A 19584-nucleotide genomic window follows, 5' to 3' on the forward strand; every position below is an offset into this window, starting at 1 on the left:
AACCAAAAGTGTTAATAATGATCAAAACGAAACTAAAGGAGAAAGTTCCGATTCCTTAGATTCTCTTATTAAAAGTATAAGAACACTAACATTGAAGGTTCCGAGTAAACCTGAAAACTGGAGTTATTTTTTCTCGTCTTTAGAAAGAGCTTTCGCGACAAAAAATGTGCCACTGAAATCTAAAGCGGAAATATTGTTAAACTTGTTAGGGGAACGGGCTTCGAACATTGTCGTGTATATTAGAGATGAGGAGCTAAGTGACTATGAAAAAGTAAAAGCTATTATTCTAAAAGAATTCGAACCTACACCACAAATTGTTTTAGAAAATTTTAAAAAGGCTCAACGCCTAAATGAGTCCCATGTGCAGTTCGTGTCGCGATTAACCACTAATTTCGAATATTACTTAAAATTGAGGAAAGTGTCGGATTTTGAAACTCTGAAGCAGTTAGTAATATCAGACAAATTGTTTGAGACATTAGATCGAGAAACGTCAGCCCATATTTCTGTAAGGCAAGCTGAAAGTTGGTTTCCGCCTCAACAAATGGCGAAGGAAGCAGATTTATTTTTCACATCTCGCGGAAAGTCCCTTGCCGCAATGGACAGTTTTAAAAAATCTCGCAACAATTACAAAACGTCGAAAAATGTTTCAAAGGTATTCCTTGCCGATGCAAAAGGATTAAAGTGTGTTCTTTGTGAGGAAAATCATTTTTTGGCAAAATGCCCAAATTTCTTGAAACAACCGGTGAATGATCGGGTTGAAATCATCAAAAGTCATAAATTATGCTTTAATTGCCTAGCATTAAATCATTCCGTCAAAAACTGCAAATCAAAGTTTTCGTGTTCCGTTTGTGGGAAAAGACACTACATGACACTGCATTTTCCAGTAGAAAATAAATCATTGAAAGAGAAGGAAAAAAATAAAAACGAAACAGCGAGTAGTTCGAGTGTGCTTTCCCCCCTAGCGCCAGACTTTCTGCCTAACAGCGGTAATACTCTACTTACAGCGACTAGTGTAAACAGATCCAAAAAAAAGTGTTCTGAGCACGGCTATTTGCTTTATTAGTGATGGTATGGGTAAGCTACATCCAGTCAAAACATTACTTGATGACGGCAGTACTTCATCGTTTATAAGCAGAGACTGTGCGAATAAATTCAACTTCTGAGAAGGTAAACATTGCGATTTCCGGATTAAATGATTCCTTGTTTACAATTCGGAAAAAAGTTTCGGCATGCATTAGCAATAAAGATAAAAGTTACGTGAGACATTTAGACTTATTAGTAGTATCAAAAATCACGCAAGACTTTATTCCTTCAAGGAAAATTGATATTAAAATGCAGGATTTTTGTAACATAAAATTAACTGATGAGAATTTTAATGTTCCAGAACGTATAGAGATGCTTTTAGGAGCTGAGGTTTTCTTTGAGATATTAAAATCTGAACAAATTCGATATGAAAACTCGAGTCTCATTTTACAAAACAGCGTGTTCGGGTTTATAGTGTCGGGAAGCGTTACATCAGAAGAACAGAGCCGCGTACATTGTGGGTTAATGAAAACATCTAATGACTTAGAACAAACAATGAAAACATTTTGGGAAATAGAGAATGTTGAAACAGCCATTCCAAAAAATAAAGAAACAGCAATATGTGAAGAACATTATGTGCAAACTCATAAGCGGAATGAAGAAGGGAGTTACATTGTAACAATGCCACTAAAGGAAGATCCTATTTGCTTAGGAAATTCAAAAGCTTTTGCCCTTGAGAGATTAAATTCCCTATGGAAAAGATTAGTTAAAGACCCTGAATATTTGAGTCTGTATCAGGATTTTTTAAAGGAGTATGAAGAGCTTGGGCATATGACTGAGGTTAAAGAGAAAAATGAGCCTAGGGTGGGGTACTATATGCCACATCATGGGATATACCGACCTCAAAAAACAACAACTAAATCGAGAACAGTGTTTAATGCATCATGTTTAACATAAAATGGAATTTCGCTAAATTCTTTACAACGTAATGGAGAGGTTATTCAAGATGACCTCTTTTCAATCATGCTTAGATTTAGAAAGTACCCATCCGCATTTACGGCGGATATTAGAAGAATGTATAGAATGATTGAAATTAACCCTGAACAGAGATGCTTGCAGCGAATCCTGTGGAAAAAAGAAAATGATGCACCTGTGAAACTCTACGAGCTTAATACTGTGACTTACGGTACAGTTAGTGCTCCATACTTAGCTATGAGAACTCTTAAACAATTTTCGATTGATGAAGGTCCAAAATTTCCATTAGCTGCGCCAGTCTTACTTAAAAACTTTTATATGGATGATGTGCTTAGTGGAGCGGAATCTTTGAGTACAGCTAAAGAGCTTAAATCTCAGTTAACTGCAATACTGAAGAGTGCAGGAATGACACTGCACAAGTGGTGCAGTAATCATGCTGAACTTGCGGAAGAAGATCACTCCTATTCCTTTCCTAATGAAGCAGAATCTATAACACTTGGAGTGTCATGGAGGTCTAGAAGAGACTGTTTCTGTTTTAGAGTGAAACTCGATAATGACATAGTTGTTACCAAACGACAGATATTGTCCACAATTGCAAGATTGTTCGACCCGATTGGTTTACTAGGGCCAGTCATAAGTAAAGCCAAAATATTCCTGCAACGGTTGTGGTTGTTAAAGCTGAATTGGGATGAATCACTACCAAAAAATGAAGCTGATGAATGGAAGAAGTTCTCTACTGAACTGGAAGTTTTAAGTAAAATAGAAATTGAAAGGTTTATTCTTATTGCAGAAGTAGACTGTGTGGAACTTCATGGATTTGCAGATGCCTCTGAGGTAGCATACGGAGCAACCATATATTGCAAGTGCCGTTCGAGAGATGGAGAAGTGAAGACAAGATTAGTGACGAGTAAATCCAGAGTCTCGCCTATTAAACGAGTTACTATTCCGAGACTGGAGCTTTGTGCGGCAGTCCTACTTGCAAGGTTGATGGTTAGAGTAATATCTGCATTAGAGATTCCTATGAACAAAGTGTATCTGTGGAGTGACTCCATGATCGTGCTTTCATGGATACAAAAGGAGCCTTACCAGTTGAAGACATTTGTTGCAAATCGAGTGGCAACAATTCAAGAGTTGACTAATGGTCATCAATGGCGTCATGTGTCATCAAAGGAGAATCCGAGTGATCTTATATCCCGAGGTTTGGATCCCAGTAAACTTCTAGAAAATAATATGTGGTGGAAAGGCCCTCTGTTCCTGAGATACGACGACTACCCAAATAGAGAGATTCCGGTGGAAGTCATTGTGAAGGACTTTCCAGACGAACTTAAAATCCTTAGTGACTCTAATATTTTTCTTAATGTGAAAGCTAACCCTTTCATTGAGGATTTCTTAAATTTAAGTAACAATTACACTAAAATTATTCGTGTTTTAAGTTTTATTTTTAGGTTTGTAAACAACTGCAAGGGAAAGGACAAGGTTTCAGGTCCTCTTCAGAGCTCAGAATTAAAATTAGCTGAACTTAAACTGATTAAGCTAATTCAAGATAGTGAATTTAAAAAAGAAATCTCAAGCCTTGAAAAGGAGGGTAAGGTTCCTCCAGGTAGCAAGGTAAGAAGTGTTTTTCCCTTTTTAGATCAATATGGAATTTTACGAGTTGGAGGAAGATTAGCTAATTGTAAGTTGAATTTTGATAGAAAATTTCCTATAATCTTACCAAAGAATCATAAGTTGACTAATCTAATTATTGTGATGTTTCATAAGAAATACATGCATATTGGTCCACAAGGCTTACTGTCTATTGTTAGACAAGGGTTTTGGCCCTTAAACGGGCGTAACCCTTGTAGAAAAATAGTACATGAGTGTGTCGTACGTTTCAAAGCAAAACCAGTGCCCTGTCAACAACTTATGGGTCAACTCCCTCAAGAAAGAGTCAGCCCAACTTTTCCATTCAATTGTGTTGGAGTTAATTTTTTTGGTCCTTATTTTATAAAATACCCACATCAGAGAAAAGGTCGCCTTAACAAGGTGTATGTGTGCATTTTCGTTTGTTTTGTTACCAAAGCTTGCCATCTTGAGTTGGTAACAGACATGTCTAGTCAAGCATTTATTGCAACCTTAAAGCGTTTTTTCAGCAGGAGAGGCAAGTGTGCACGCATATTTTCAGATAACGCGACCAATTTTGTTGGTAGTAACGCAGAATTAAAAGAAATTGAATAGGCTAGTCAGCAAACCAGATGATGAATTAGGTAATTATTTATCGAGTGAGAGTATTGATTGGTCGTTCATTCCCCCTAGAGCTCCCAATCATGGAGGTCTTTGGGAGGCAGGTGTCAAATCTGTTAAGTTTCATTTGAAACGCGTAGTAGGCAATTTGAAACTAACCTATGAGGAGTTTCTTACAGTAATTGCTCAAATTGAAGGCATTTTGAATTCTAGGCCCTTGCAACCTTTATCATCCGAACCAGAGAATTTTGATATCTTGACACCAGGCCACTTCCTGATAGGCAGACCTATCACGGCTATTGCAGAACCTAATATTTTAAACGTTAACGATAATAGATTAAAGAGCTGGAAAAAAATTGACTAAAATAGTGCAAACAATTTGGAAGTATTGGAGAAATAACTATTTGAGTGCAATGCAAGGAAGAACTAAATGGTTCTTTGAAAAAGACAATGTCAAGGTTGGAACTATGGTAATTTTAAAGACTGATAATGTTCCTGTATGTAACTGGCCTCTTGGCAGAATCGTAGAGATATTCTTAGGTAAAGACAATAAGGTTAGAGTAGTTTCAGTGAAAACGAAAGGAGGAATTTTTAAAAGATCAATTAATAAAATTTGTCTTTTACATATGGCAAGTTAAACAAAATGTATGTTTGTAATTAATTATTGTATTTTCTTATTATAGTAGTTTGATTTTGTTGATGTTATTACTTGATGCTTACAATTATTTACCTGTATTTCGTATTGTCACTCTGTAATTTTTTATTGTAAGATCTAATTTTGAATGATTACATCATGACAAGGCGGGCGGTATGTTGCGCCTGCGCGCGCATTTCATTACTAACGTCGGCGCATGCGTCTTGAGCTCTTGGAGTTTGTGACATGAGATTGTGAGCTAAGAGCGTGTGAGAGAATTCGTGGCTTCGAGTGGCCATGAACGATGTAAATTAATGAGAATTAAAGTGAGATATAATACAGTCCATTGTTCCTGAGTTTATTGAATTATAGTGTAGTGCCTGTGCAAAACAGTACCTAATCTGAATATATTTTTATGAATATTTAATAAATAGATAAACAAATAACAGGTTTTAAGCAATAAATTTATTTCATTTCAGTTCATTGTAAATTAACACAAGAGTTCTATGTCTCAATAGGAAAAATTGGTAAAATTAGACAAATACTGTATTACAATACAAATAATAAAACATAATACATAACCAAAAATAAATAACTTAGTGAATGTGTAAACATCTTAAAAAATATCGCTAGTCTTGTATTCTTTCAATAAACAACACAATCCCATTTAATTATAACTTCGTTGTTTTACTTCATAAATAATGATTACTTATTGCAGCAAAATCTGTATTAAAATCAGATAATAATCTATGAAAAAAAGCTTCCAGAAGCCGAAACCAAGAATACGAACAACTTTCTGAATGTAGAAATAATTTTAACCATATAAATTGATCCATTTGTGAAGCACCGATGACTCACACAGCTTTAAACAATACAAAATTTGAGTCACACTCGATGAGCATGGCTCCGAAAAGTAAGGCCGCTATGAATCATCGATGATGTACATGGCAGTCAATGTGTTAAAGTGCATGTAAAAACTCAATTACTAAAATAAAATAATTTTTTAGCTAATCGTGCATAGTTTAATATCTGTACAGCTTAAAAAGAACTGTGTAAACTGTTTCATTTGACTTATGAATAATTTAGTGGGCAGTTTTTTTTATTACGCACATCGGTGCTACATAAACTGCCATAAAAAATCAGCTAGAATAAGCTAATGTTTGGTCTTCATGACAGCTGGACGTGCTAGTCATGAGAACAGGCAAAGGCCAAATGCGATAATTCTTTATATCACGACCTGCATTCTCAAATATAATTTTTTTAAACTGTTTTCGATAATTCGAATAATGTTATATACCAAGTTCGCAATGCCAAAAATGAAAAAAGTGGCAAGCATATTAAAAAAATTTATTTAAATTATAGCGATTTAAAAATCTGGTTAACTGATAAATGTACGAATTATTTAAAATTTATAAAAAGTATTGTCAGTCTGTTATTGAACAGTTACATTATTTATTATATTTGTGAGACGAAAATGCATAGTTTCTAGAGATTCTTAGATTCAATAACGGTAACTGTTAAAAGTTAGCTTTAAAAAAAAATGTGGATATTGTCTTTAAATATGATTAAAAAAATGGCATAACATTTGCATCATATTCAAATATCACACGAAATAATTTTAAAAAAGTTTCCCTTTATTTAATTAAGAGGGCATAACATGAAATCATTCACAAATATTCAAACGTGATGAAATCGTTCATCACCTTATTTGTGACGGAATAAAACAAAATGCAGTAAACTCTCTAGTTGCGTCCATCTCTGAAAAGAACAAAATATGTGTAAGACTAATATCGGTACTGAAAATCACTTTCGCACAAGATCGAAATCATATGGAACCTTGAGAAGTAGAGAGGATCACCTCAAAAACAGGTAAGATCCTGAATACTGTTAATTTTTAAAAAAGTTGAAATAACTTAATTTTTTAGAACTATCCTGAAACTGAAAGCGAAACTAACGATATATTATTTCAGTTAGGTGTTGCGTTGTTTAGAATAAAGACATAAATATATGAGAACTTTATTAACGTTTCTTAAACTTTTTATTTACACAGGAGTTCATCTGTCAAATTTATTGTAAATCACTTAAAATTGCTGAATATGAATTATTTTAAAATTACGCTATGAATATACATTTATAACAGAGAAAGGAATGTGACATTCCAAGTCATTTTATGTCTCATGATTATCAATAAAGCTCTAAATAAACATCGGTAAAATAAATTAACATCTCTCTAAGATCTAATATGAGGTATGGTTTCTTCTACAGCCAGACAGGTCGTGTATCGTGACGGCATACTAGACAGGACGCAGATGAAGAGCCCCTATGGCAGTCGGTCTCATTCCTGCAACAAGACAGTTTTCAACTCCAGGATGGTTCTTGGAGGGGGGAAAATTGCCCTCTTAAGAGCGTCCCAGACATGCTTTATATGGATATATTATTTCAGTTAGGTGTTGCGTTGTTTAGCCAGGTGGCAAATATCCTCACTTTCCAGGTTACTGTTGACCAGCTGAGCCCTATGTGGACGAGCTTTGTAATCCATTAACAGGAACACCGGACCAACTGCGCTCCTGAAACATACGATCTAAGATTGCCTCTCTATACCTCATAGAAATCAGAAAGCCTTTGTCAAACACATGAAGGGAGTGTGGGGCCGTTCAGCATAATACCTACCCATCTATTACATCTCCACCACCGTAATGATCCTTTCCCATGATGAGGGGAGGGATGGTATCGTGTTCCAGGCTCTTTCCAAATGCAGACACAATAAGAATCAATGGCCAGGCATATCTCGGCTCGTGTAAAAAGCACGCACTGAAGTATGTGTATTGAAGTGAGCGGAACGCAAATAGCAGGTCTTTTGGCATACAGCCCTATCTCATGAAGCCTTCAGACAACTGTAAAGGCCCGTCCACACGAGGCCGCTCCCGACGTAGTTGACGTAACTTTTTTGACGCCGGCGTAAATTCGCATGACGCAGAAGACGTAAAACTGAGGACGCTCCTGTTCAGCTTTTTCGCCCGCGACGCGCGCGTTTAGCCAATAGCTGACTGAATTCGGATCACGTGTCATGATCTGCTCCAAAGTTTTGTTTACAGCTTTCAACATGGCGGCTGCGTTTAACGACGAAATACTTATCAACGAGATTCGACAATACCCACTGTTATGGGATCACAAACTCAAAGATTATCGCAATAAAGAAAGAAAAGAACTAATCTGGATAAAAATATCGAATAGTATAGGATACGACGGTAAGTCTGTTTCATATATTTCAAGGAACATTTTTGCTTATATTATATTTTTTTGTGATATGAAACGTATGCTTACTAATGATTATAATATGCTTATTTTCAGTTAATACTATCAGACATCGATGGAAATGTCTGCGTGATAGATATGTTAGGGAGTGCAAGGCTCTAAAATCAAAAAATAGGAGTGGCTCTGAAGCTACAACTCCAAAATTTGGATTGTATGAGGAATTATCTTTTTTAAGAGATACAGTTAGTCATCGACCGTAAGTATTTCTAACAACTTTTAATATTTTAAAACGATTACTATATTCTGTATATTTAAAAATATCACAGCTATACGATATATATTCTCTACTTTTGTAGTTGAAATAATAAAATTGAATTACATCTTTAAATGTATAGTTCTGATATTGTTTATTATATAAATTTGCTAAGGGAATTTTGTAACTACATTAACAAGTGAGAATACTTTTTGTAAGGCTCAAAATATTCCTGAAGTTGTTAAGAATTTTATAACTGCTTTTCAAAATGGTATTTATTTAAGGAAATTTATATAAAATTTAATAGGTTGCTTACAGATTATTTTAACTAAGCTATATATGTAAAAGAGAAACACCTTGGAAGTGCAGTTTTGAATAAGAGAAAGACACATGTGGAAGAAGCCATGAAAACTATTTTGGAAGGTCCTTAAATGTGGCTCATGCTATAAGAAACGATTTCATTTTTTAAGTACAATTTGAAACAGAAATTTTTTTATGACATGCCTTGTTATCAATCATCAAATTAATTTTAAATTACATTGTGTTTAATAGCATTAAGCAATTTGAAACTGCTTGATGTACACTTAGCATCAAATTAAGAAACAAAAGTTCCATTTATGGAATTTACTACTGTGCATATGCTACATTTCATATAGACATTGTATGACAGCAGAAATGACATGTATTAACAGATGTTGCATTCATATTCTTAACAGCACTATGAATATATGTAACGTATACTGGAGGAGAGGGAGGGGATATCTTCTGCTCCAGTTTGTAAAATAATTTAAAGCTTAAGTTAATTGTTTCAGAAAACTAAATTACTTTTTTTATGCAAAAGCTCTTGTGCAGGGATTCCAAACTTTTTTTTTTTTTTTGCTTTGACTTCCTTTAAAAGGATGGTTTTCTTCAATGCTTTCTCTATTATATGTGGCATGAAACATAATCATAATACAAATAACTGCACAAGCATAACTGGTAAAATCCTAGTATACGCTACAGCCTTGACGCGATTTTGAAAATTATCGCCAACACCAAAAATGACCCAAACAACGTTCTATGTATAACTATATATATTCTTTAAATGACCCGTTAATACTTCATCGTATATGCCCCGTTTTTACTGCTCATCATAAAGTCGCCAAATCCCGTGTGAACAGGATACTAGGATTAAACCGTATAACTTAACGATAACATATTGAAATATAAACAAAAGTTTCAAGAAAAATTGATACATCTTTATTATAGCATTTTCCTAAATTTAATTGGTAATCAATGCACTGATATATCTGTGTTGGCTTATAGTACCCCTAAATTTAATTGGTAAACAACTGAGATGTAATATGCAGTGAGGTATAAGAACACACGACAAGATTTCCAGAAGATATTTCAGTCGATTAGTGATTTATGTCTTGGGGGGGGGACTGCTGTAAGACCGATATACCAAAATTGTTTATTAGATTTATTTTATATTATTTTCTCTATTATTATTATATTTAATTTTACAAATGTAAACAAGTTTTTAGAAACAACATTACAGAAAAGTTCCATTTAAATTAATGCAAATGCTGCACTTGATGTAATGATGCATTTTTTTAAGTGTTCGGCATAAAACTGCTTGGTTCTTATTAAGACTACTTCTTCATTCGAAAATGCTCAGCCTATTTCTTTTTTTACATTGAAAATTCTCATCTTGACTAAAGAGTACACCTACTACGTTAAAAGAAAAAAGGGAAACTCGATAACATTATGTGATAACTTTTATTTTGGAATATTTCTCTTTGATAATATTTAATTCCTAAACTTCCATTTTGAATAAGACTTCTGCTTGAACATCCTCCTTCAATATAATCAACTCTTCTTACATCATAAAATCTAGATCAAATATTGATCTGAAATTGCAATTCAGAGGTTCCATGAGCCACTGACAAATTTAAATTTCCAATTTTGCAAGCATCTTGTATATAACAATACGTTTTCTGAGAAAGTTTGCATTTTTATATTTTTGGTTATGTTTTCTTTGTTCCTGCATTTATTCTTTTATACTGTACTTTTGCATAAATAATTTATACATTTTGAAAATGGGATTTTAAACTTCTATTAAGTAATTTTTATGTATTTTTTCCCTTATATTTATTTTGTATGGTGTTCTTCTTTACCACATGTGTAGTTTTATATCAATAAACAATTAATTATACATTTTTTATTCAATGGGGGCTTGATTATTCCTATAAATTGTTGGTGCATATTTGCAATCGACCCTTTTGATCCTCATTGACCTCTGTGGGTTCAATATCAACCTTCTTAAAAACTATAAATATCTAGCTATGGCTATTAAATGATTCTTAATTTTAATATGTAGCTTCTTCCAACAAAGTTTGGCTACTTTACATGAAAATTGAAATGAAATGAATCTAAATTGTTACACACACACAATGTATATGTTTATGTATATATATTAATTTTATTTATATTTTCTCTTAATGTTTCCTCTATTTACAGGACCACGAGCAATATAATTGATGAGCCTTCACTCCCTATCGAAGACACAATGGAGTCATTTAATGACTCCATAAATTTTGATGAATCATTAAATAAAGAAGCTGCATGCAGCAGCCAACTTGTAGATGGTGGAGAGATTTTAGAACCTCCACTTAAAAAGCAAAAGAAAAAAGACTTCGATTCAAAATTGTCGACTTATTTAGATTTGGCAGCAGCACGATTAAAATCACGGAGCCAAACATCAGATGATGAACACTTTCTACTAAGTCTCCGTGATGACTTTGGTGCTGTACCACGGGAAAAAAAAATGAATTAAAAAGAAGAATGTTGGAATTAATTGCAGAATATGTAAAATAAAAAATTATGTTTTTAATTTCTGTTTTATTATTTAAGACTATGTACTATGAGCATCATACTTAACATGACTTTAAAATTATTATTTAAGTGTTATGCATATTTTCTTTAAATAAAAACTAATTTTACATCCTATTAAATTAAGTAATGGAAACAAAAAATCTACTTTAAGCGTGTACACAGCATCAGAAGGCACGTCGCGTCTCGTTAACACACAACGCTAGCGCCATCTATCAATTAATCAAAATAATTACCACACACTCCCCACCTGAACTCTGTCAAGAGTTCACATCAATCTAACAAGAATCAAATTTATAGCAATAAGTATTTTAACATATAATTATAAAACAATTGATAAGTATATTAAATGAATAGAAAATATATTCAAACTATAATCACTAAATTCTAAAAAAGGTATGTTATCATCAAATATAATTTGACACTACTTCAGTAAATCTAAACTATTCTTAATCTTATCAGGTTCAATGTTTCTTCTAACCTTCTTCGGAAACATACAATGACCTGACTAGGAACAGAGAGCTTACTAAAGCTATGTTCACTAATTGTAGTAAGTAGACAGGATACAGACGAAGGGTATACAAGACCCTTTATTTTTCTTTATATACAATGACTTTCGTACTTCGGAATACAATGACCCTCCACTCGGGGTCTAACGTAAAAGGTATAAAAATAAAACTAAACTCTAATTTAACTTTAGAATAAGATTGGCCTTATAATAACAGGAAGCGTATGTAGCACAGAGACTGTGAACACTACAATACGTTTAATTTATCAAGAGGATTAAAACCTCTGGCCTGGAAGGCAAATAGCAACTGCGTAACTTCTAAGGTAAGCGGCCTGCTTCGAACTCACTGCTTCCTCTCTCATTCTTGGCAAAAAGGCCACACTTAAATACTTGGCGTTCGCCAGACAACTTTGCATAAACTCTTTCACGCTTATAATTCTGGCCGGAAGTAGAAAATAAGAAGTGATAGTAAAGATTTAAAATAAAATAAACGTTAGTAAAACTTAAGATCCTTACATACCTCCCGCCAGAGTTAATTTGTTTGAAACTGAGGTCTAAAACGACCTTGTTGAAAACTTTTAGCTCTAAAAACTAACGCGAGGCCAACCTTTTACAATCATAACTTAGCTAGAAACTAGAAAATTTAAAAGAAAGAAATTTGTTACAATAGCAGCTCCCGGGATATACAACAATCTTTTTTTTTTCATCTGTACTGCATCTAAACAGGAGCTTTATTCAATTCTGGTTCCTTCCAGAGATCTGGAAGGAAAACTAGTTTAATGAAATGTTACAGAATGACATTGCAATTAACATATAGAATATACTTCTCTTAACATTCTTATTTCATTCATGACTATTTTAATTATCTCTCCCCGTGCTCTCTGACATGTGTTGTAAAAGAACACCAAACACGTATGTGTTTCTGTCTACGTGTGCCACTCTTCCTCCTACAATCAAAACACTAACGTGTTAAAATTCAACATACGAGACCTCTTAACACACCCTACTTTCAACTCTAAACCCTGAGGTACTATTCTGAAAGTGGCTAACTCTAAAGTGTAGCGTCAGAGAGCCTAACTACATCATTCAACCTTTAACACATATTCACCATGATTTAATCTTTACAGTCACACGAATAACAAATTTTTAACATTACTTTCACTTTTACCATATCACGGTATTTCTTAACATTCAAAATAACAGTTCACATGTATACAAGAACATATCAACATGCCGTTAATTTTACACATTTGAAAACATACATTAGTAGTACATTGTTAAGTTCTATTCTTTTCAAAGCAAGTGCCAATTCTTTCTACATTGAAATAATACTACATTTCAAAAAGTCTTTCAGACTAAAACTTCTTTCTTGCTAGAATGTTTTAAATAAAATTTATACAATAACTTTTTACAATATTTAAGTCTTTACACAACGCTATTATACATCAACTTTAGTTTTACGCGCGAGTAATTGAAAAACATAATAAGAAAATCGGTCACAACTCATTTCTCGCCCTTTTGGCGATAAAGGTAGACCTCGCATGAGGTAAAACTTCTTGAAATCTGCCACTTGCAGTAAGAATGAAAGATTAACTTAAGTTTGTAAAGTAACATAAAATTTTACTTATCTTTGTAATATTCAGACATCCTTTTCTGGGCCCAGTCTTTAAAGGTATAGCTGATAGTAGCTTGGTTGATCCTCCTTCTTGTACGGGCTCGCCCTTCAGTGCTTTCCTCTGGAAGCTTCCGTTTTTCACCAGTACGGCCACCCTTGAACACCTTCCTTTTGTGCTCTGCTTGTGGTCTTGGCCGTTTGAAGGCAGCTGGTCTTGGTGGAACCGGGAAACTTCTGTCGTGATCCTGCTTGGACCTCGTTGTTGGCCGTTCAAATTTTTCTTGTACTTTTTCCTCCGCCGCTGATGGCCCTTCCGCAGTTCGGCGACTTTTGCTGCGGAGAGTTCTGTCGGATGAGTCAATCTTCCGTTTCACAGCCGGGTTATAGTTGCCGTCCTTTCTCCCGGTCCTTTCCACATACGTCGTCCTTCTCCCTTCTTCATTCTGGGGGTGTTCGTGCACTCTGTTTTCTGGACGGTGGAACGGCTTCTTTTTCTTTTTACCTTCAGTTTTTCCGCGGGGCAATTTTCTTTTCACTTGCTTCTGTCTCTCATTGGCTTGCCCTTGTACTTGTCGTTTTCCCACCTCTGGAACTTGTACCTGCGGTGTCTGCCGTACCGGATCCTGCAAAAGATCTGAAAAGATTTTCATTTTATTACGATCGAAGTAGGGTTTAATTTGATCAATATTTGCGGAACAGGTTTCACCATTTCTTGCCTTTAACACTACAACAGCGTGAGTTATTTTTTCTATAACATATGGTCCTTCAAAGCGTGGAAAAAATTTGGCAGTTTTATCTTCTGGTGCTGAAGAAAGTGAATGCTTGATTTTTAAAACTTCATCCCCTACTTTATAAGTTACTCCCCGTCGTTTCAGATCATAGTATAACTTCTGTTTTCTTTGTACTACTTCCGTATTCTTTTTTGCTTCTTTTATTAGTTTTTCTATATCACCCATTTTAAATTCTGGGGCTCTTTGTTGCACATAAAATAGTTTATCTAACGGTGTTATAACCTTTCTGCCTAGAAATAACTCAGCAGGAGTTTTGCCCGTTGTATCATGTTTTGCGGTCCTAAGGGCGAAAGCAAATTCATTGACATAGTTATCCCAGCTTTTATGAAAATTTTTAACATAACTACGGATAATTTTCACTATATTTCTGTTGACCCGTTCCGCTATATTTGATTGCGGCCGATACGGGACCATTTTTAAATGACGTATGCCCAGTTTTTGGCACATGTCTTCAAATATATTACTTACAAATTGAGGACCATTATCCGATATAACTTTTAGGGGCGCCCCGTATTTTAAAATATATTTATTTAAAATAGAATCAGTAACTAATTTCGCGGAGGCTCGTTTTAAGGGAACAATTTCGGTCCATTTACTAAAATGATCAACCATAACAAGGAGATAGCGACTTTTGTTTAACTGACTTTTTGGGAAAGGGCCCAATAAATCGATGCCGATTATTTCATTTGGAAATTCGGATTTAATACTATTTAGAAACCCGGCCGGGCGGAAATTAATATAATTAACGGCTTGACATGTTGGGCAGGACTGGACATACGCCCTTGTTAACTTTTGCAGTTCAGGAAAGTAGACTGCCTCGCGTACGCGTTGGATAGTTTTTCGAATACCAGCATGAGAAGCTAAAGGGCTGTCATGGAGCTCTTGCAGGATATTTAATCTAAGACTAGCTGGGATAACAGGTCGAAATTCGTTGTTGGAATTCGTAGTTTTTGTGTAGAATAATAGACCATCTATTAGTTCGTAATGGGCCGCCCTATTTCTTATCGCCACAATATCTTGGTGGCTAAAATTTTCAGGATCCTTCAAATACTCATAAATACTTCCAAACTCAGGATCCTTACCCAGTTCGGTTATTACAGTTTCTCGGGAATTTATTGTACACGCTGTCAGCATTGCAACTTTTACGGTATTACCCTGTTCGTCTAATTTAATTCGTGATAGGGCATCTGCTACGATATTTTCCTTTCCGGGGGTATGCTTGATTACCAGATTATATTCTTGCAGCTTGAGTGCCCATCTTATTAACCTTGGGGATAAATTTTTCCCTGAGTACAATCTAGTTACCGCCGCATGATCAGAATATACTGTTATCGGCGCCTTTCCAAAATAGACTCGGAACTTTTGCACTGCTAACAGAACTGCAAGTGCCTCTCTCTCGGTCGCGGAATAGTTTCTTTGTGTTTGATTTAAAGTTCGGCTAAAAAATGCCACGGGCTGCTGATTTTGCGAAAGTACCGCTCCTACCGCATAATCCGAAGCATCCGCTGAAATTTCTAAATTTTCATCCTTTTCAGGAAATTTCAACACAGGGGCTTGCGTCAATGCTTGTTTTAATTTTTCGAAAGCACTATTGGCTTCAGCCGTCCACGAGAATCTTGCCTTTTTCCTTTTTAATTTTAACAATGGCTCAGCGATAGCCGCAAAATCTTTTATAAAGGACCTATAATATGAACAAAGTCCTAGAAAAGAAGAGAGCTTCTTTGCCGTGTTTGGAGTCGGATACTTTTGTACAGCGATTATTTTTGATTCATCTGTCTCGATCCCTTTTTGCGATATTTTGTAACCTAAATATTTTAATTCAGGGGCTGGAAATTTGCACTTTTCGACATTAACTTTTAGACCGGCCTCATTTAATAAAGAAAACACCTGTCTTAAATCCTGTATATGTTGGTCGAGATTATCACTAGTAATAATGATATCGTCTAAATAGATAAATGTGGACTTTCCAAGAACAGGTTTTAACACAATGTCCATGCATCGCTGAAATGTTGCTGGGGCGCCTGAAAGGCCAAACGGCATACGCAAAAATGCATAAGTGCCAGACTTGGTTATAAAAGCAGTCTTAGGCACGTCCTCAGGCCTGACCCCTATTTGAAAATAACCATTCGTTAAGTCTAAAGTCGTCATAAATTTGGTTGATTTTATGTTCCTTAAAATTTCTTCTATAATCGGTAACGGATATACCGGATATTTCGTTATGGAATTTAATTTACGGTAATCAATAGCGAATCTCCACCTTTTTGGATGCTCCAAAAGATAATCATTATTTTTCTTACATAAAACCACCGGGCTAGCATAACTACTTGAGATGGGCGTTATGATCTTTTTACGTAGCATATCGGTAATATGCCATTCTATAATTTTTTCCTTATTCTTATCATACCGGTATGGTTTTTGATGAACCGGCAATGCATCTCCGGTGTCAATACTATGGTTAGTAACCTGAGTAAATCCTGGAATATCACTAAATAAGGAAGCAAATTCACTTACCACTTGTCGGATTCTATCTTGCTCGTCATTAGGCAGGTGGTCAAGATTTAACCTTGGCGGTTCAACCTTTTCTACACGCACTGGTTTCATCGGCAGCTTAAGGGACGCTGCATTAAAATCCAGTGTAGCTTGTGCGTCTGAAAGAAAGTCTATTCCTAGGATTAAATTTGCTTGCAAATTCTTTACTATAAAAAACATCACCTTTACTTGTTCGTCCTTGATACGGATGTACAAAGGTACTTTATCTACGCACTTACATTGTTCTCCTTGCGCCGCTAATACTGTTGTATTATCCGCATTATATATGCGGTATTTGCGAAAATACTTTCTAAAAAAGACTTCTGCCACACAGGAACACTGCGCGCCGGTATCCAGGAGTGCGGTGGCCGGGATATTATTTACCAAGACTTCAATCTTCGGAAGAGTTAAATTTTTCACCATTACTGTATTTAACTTGTAGGAAGAGGGGTTTTCGTGGCCTTCGGATTTCCGCACCCTCTCGTCAGCAGAAATCCGTTTTAGTTTAAATTATTTTTCCTTTCGGTGCTTTCCTTCTTTCTCCACTGGCCTTGAGACTTTTTTCCTGGGTTGCTATTGAACTGTCGACTTTCGCCGGCTGTTTTTGAATGCTCGGGTTTCCTTGCCCACTGATTCGCTTTTTCTCCGTAGCCATGTGCTTGAGTTTGCTGTAGTCTTGGCGTACCAAATTGGTTTCGCTGTTGATATTGGCGTCTTCTTTCGACGTCCGCCGTTCTTCTACTTTCAAACTGGATTGCTAGCTCAAATAACTTTTCCAGTGTAGTCGGATTTCGTAATTCAATAAAGTCTTGCACTTGGGGTAGTAACCTCGGCAAAATCACTTGAATTATTTCAGGATCCGGACGGTTTCCATACAAGAGCTTGAAAACGTGAATTTTTCTTAAAATAAAGCTCGAGAGGTTTTCCATTCTTTGTTGATATATACTGAAAAGTTCTGTTTCTAATTTCGCACGATCCCTTACAACAGGGAAGGCTTTTAGTAGGGCAGTCTTGAAATTTTCGTAAGTATAGGTGGGACTTCCTGCTTGACCCAAGAGACTTCTGCCGATACATTTGAACCAGTTAAGCGCTTGGCCCCTCAAAGCGCTGGTAGCTAAGGTAACTTTTTGAAACTCGTGCACGGGGTAGAGCATGAAGTGGTCATCCAATTTTTCCAAAAAACTGGTTACCTGTGAGTTTCAATTAAACGTTGCTTCTGGTTTCATCGAAGCGCGCATGGTCTGGACGATGTACCCAAATCCTTCCAGAGCGGCAGCTGGCATTTCTGGATTCTGAGCCGTTTCTGCAGGCAGCACAAGTTCTTCTTGAAATTCGGCCATGGTTATTCTTCGTCGGGCGCCACTATCAGGTTCAATGTTTCTTCTAACCTTCTTCGGAAACATACAATGACCTAACTAGGAACAGAGAGCTTACTAAAGCTATGTTCACTAATTGTAGTAAGTAGACAGGATACAGACGAAGGGTATACAAGACCCTTTATTTTTCTTTATATACAATGACTTCCATACTTCGGAATACAATGACCCTCCACTCGGGGTCTAACGTAAAAGGTATAAAAAATAAAACTAAACTCTAATTTAACTTTAGAATAAGATTGGCCTTATAATAACAGAAAGCGTATGTAGCACAGAGACTGTGAACACTACAATACGTTTAATTTATCAAGAGGATTAAAACCTCTGGCCTGGAAGGCAAATAGCAACTGCGTAACTTCTAAGGTAAGCGGCCTGCTTCGAACTCACTGCTTCCTCTCTCATTCTTGGCAAAAAGGCCACACTTAAATACTTGGCGTTCGCCAGACAACTTTGCATAAACTCCTTCACGCTTATAATTCTGGCCGGAAGTAGAAAATAAGAAGTGATAGTAAAGATTTAAAATAAAATAAACGTTAGTAAAACTTAAGATCCTTACAATCTAAGCGTATGAAATTAAACTAGTAAAATAAACAATTGCATAAAACATATTCAATCTTATTCATATTATTAAACAATAAAAAATGTTTTTAAAGTTCTAAAGGATATAATAATTGAACTGGTCGTTTTATTATTATTCCATCAGCAGTTTTTAGTTCACAAGAACGAACTTTGTTGTCACGACCACGAAAAACGTTTATCACTCTACCACAATTCCACAAAAGTTTGCGCTAATTGTTGCCTTCAATTAATACAAGATCATCAACTTTTAGATCATCATAAATGTTAGGATTTTTTAATTGATGAGCTGTCCGAAGATTCATCAAATATTGTTTTTTCCATTTAGTCCACAATTGCCTAACCAATAAATCTTGATAAATCTTTCTTTTAGTCAGAGAGGACTTGGTAGAGCCAACTTTAACAATGGAATTAAAGTTGATAGGTAATGTAGAATCTTTGTTTCCAAAAATCAAAAAATTGACTGGCTTTAGTGGCAACGGTTCCTTGTGGTCATTGTACACATATGTCAAAGGACGAGAATTCAAAACAGCTTCCACTTGTGCTAAAACTGTTGACAATTCTTCAAACGTTAGTAAAGCTTTACCGAGAATTTTTCGTAAGCACTCTTTCACTGATTTTACTAATCTCTCGTAGAAGCCTCCCCACCAAGCCCCTCGTTCTATTATAAACTTCCAACTGATTCTTTCATTCGACAGAAAATCTTGGAATTTCTCATTCGACAATAGTTTAGAGAAATGTTCGAGTTCTTTTTTTCCCTTTTTAAAAGTTTTCGCGTTGTCCGAATAAATTACTCGACAATTGCCTCTCCTAGATGTGAATCTCTTGAATGCCATCAAGAAAGAATCTGTAGAGAGATTCGGTACAAGTTCCAGATGTATGGCTCTAGTGATAGCGCATGTAAATAATGTTACATAGGCTTTTTGACTCCCTTCAATGTTTTTTACGTAAA

The 19584-nt window shown here is 35.4% G+C and overlaps 1 protein-coding gene across 1 annotated transcript; it reads left to right on the forward strand.

Annotated features, from left to right (window-relative positions):
* Positions 1-7821: 7821 nt before the first annotated feature.
* LOC146999243 (uncharacterized) lies at positions 7822-11369 on the forward strand. The gene is made up of 3 exons (XM_085811164.1): positions 7822-8103; positions 8207-8366; positions 10866-11369. The coding sequence occupies exons 1-3, from the start codon at positions 7923-7925 to the stop codon at positions 11179-11181; spliced, it is 657 nt and encodes a 218-aa protein (XP_085667290.1). The 5' UTR covers positions 7822-7922; the 3' UTR covers positions 11182-11369.
* Positions 11370-19584: the final 8215 nt, after the last annotated feature.

Source organism: Stegodyphus dumicola, chromosome 1 (genome assembly GCF_044657685.1).
Source record: "Stegodyphus dumicola isolate Sdum_Otavi_A_Nest chromosome 1, ASM4465768v1".
Taxonomy (NCBI): Eukaryota; Metazoa; Arthropoda; class Arachnida; order Araneae; family Eresidae; genus Stegodyphus; species Stegodyphus dumicola.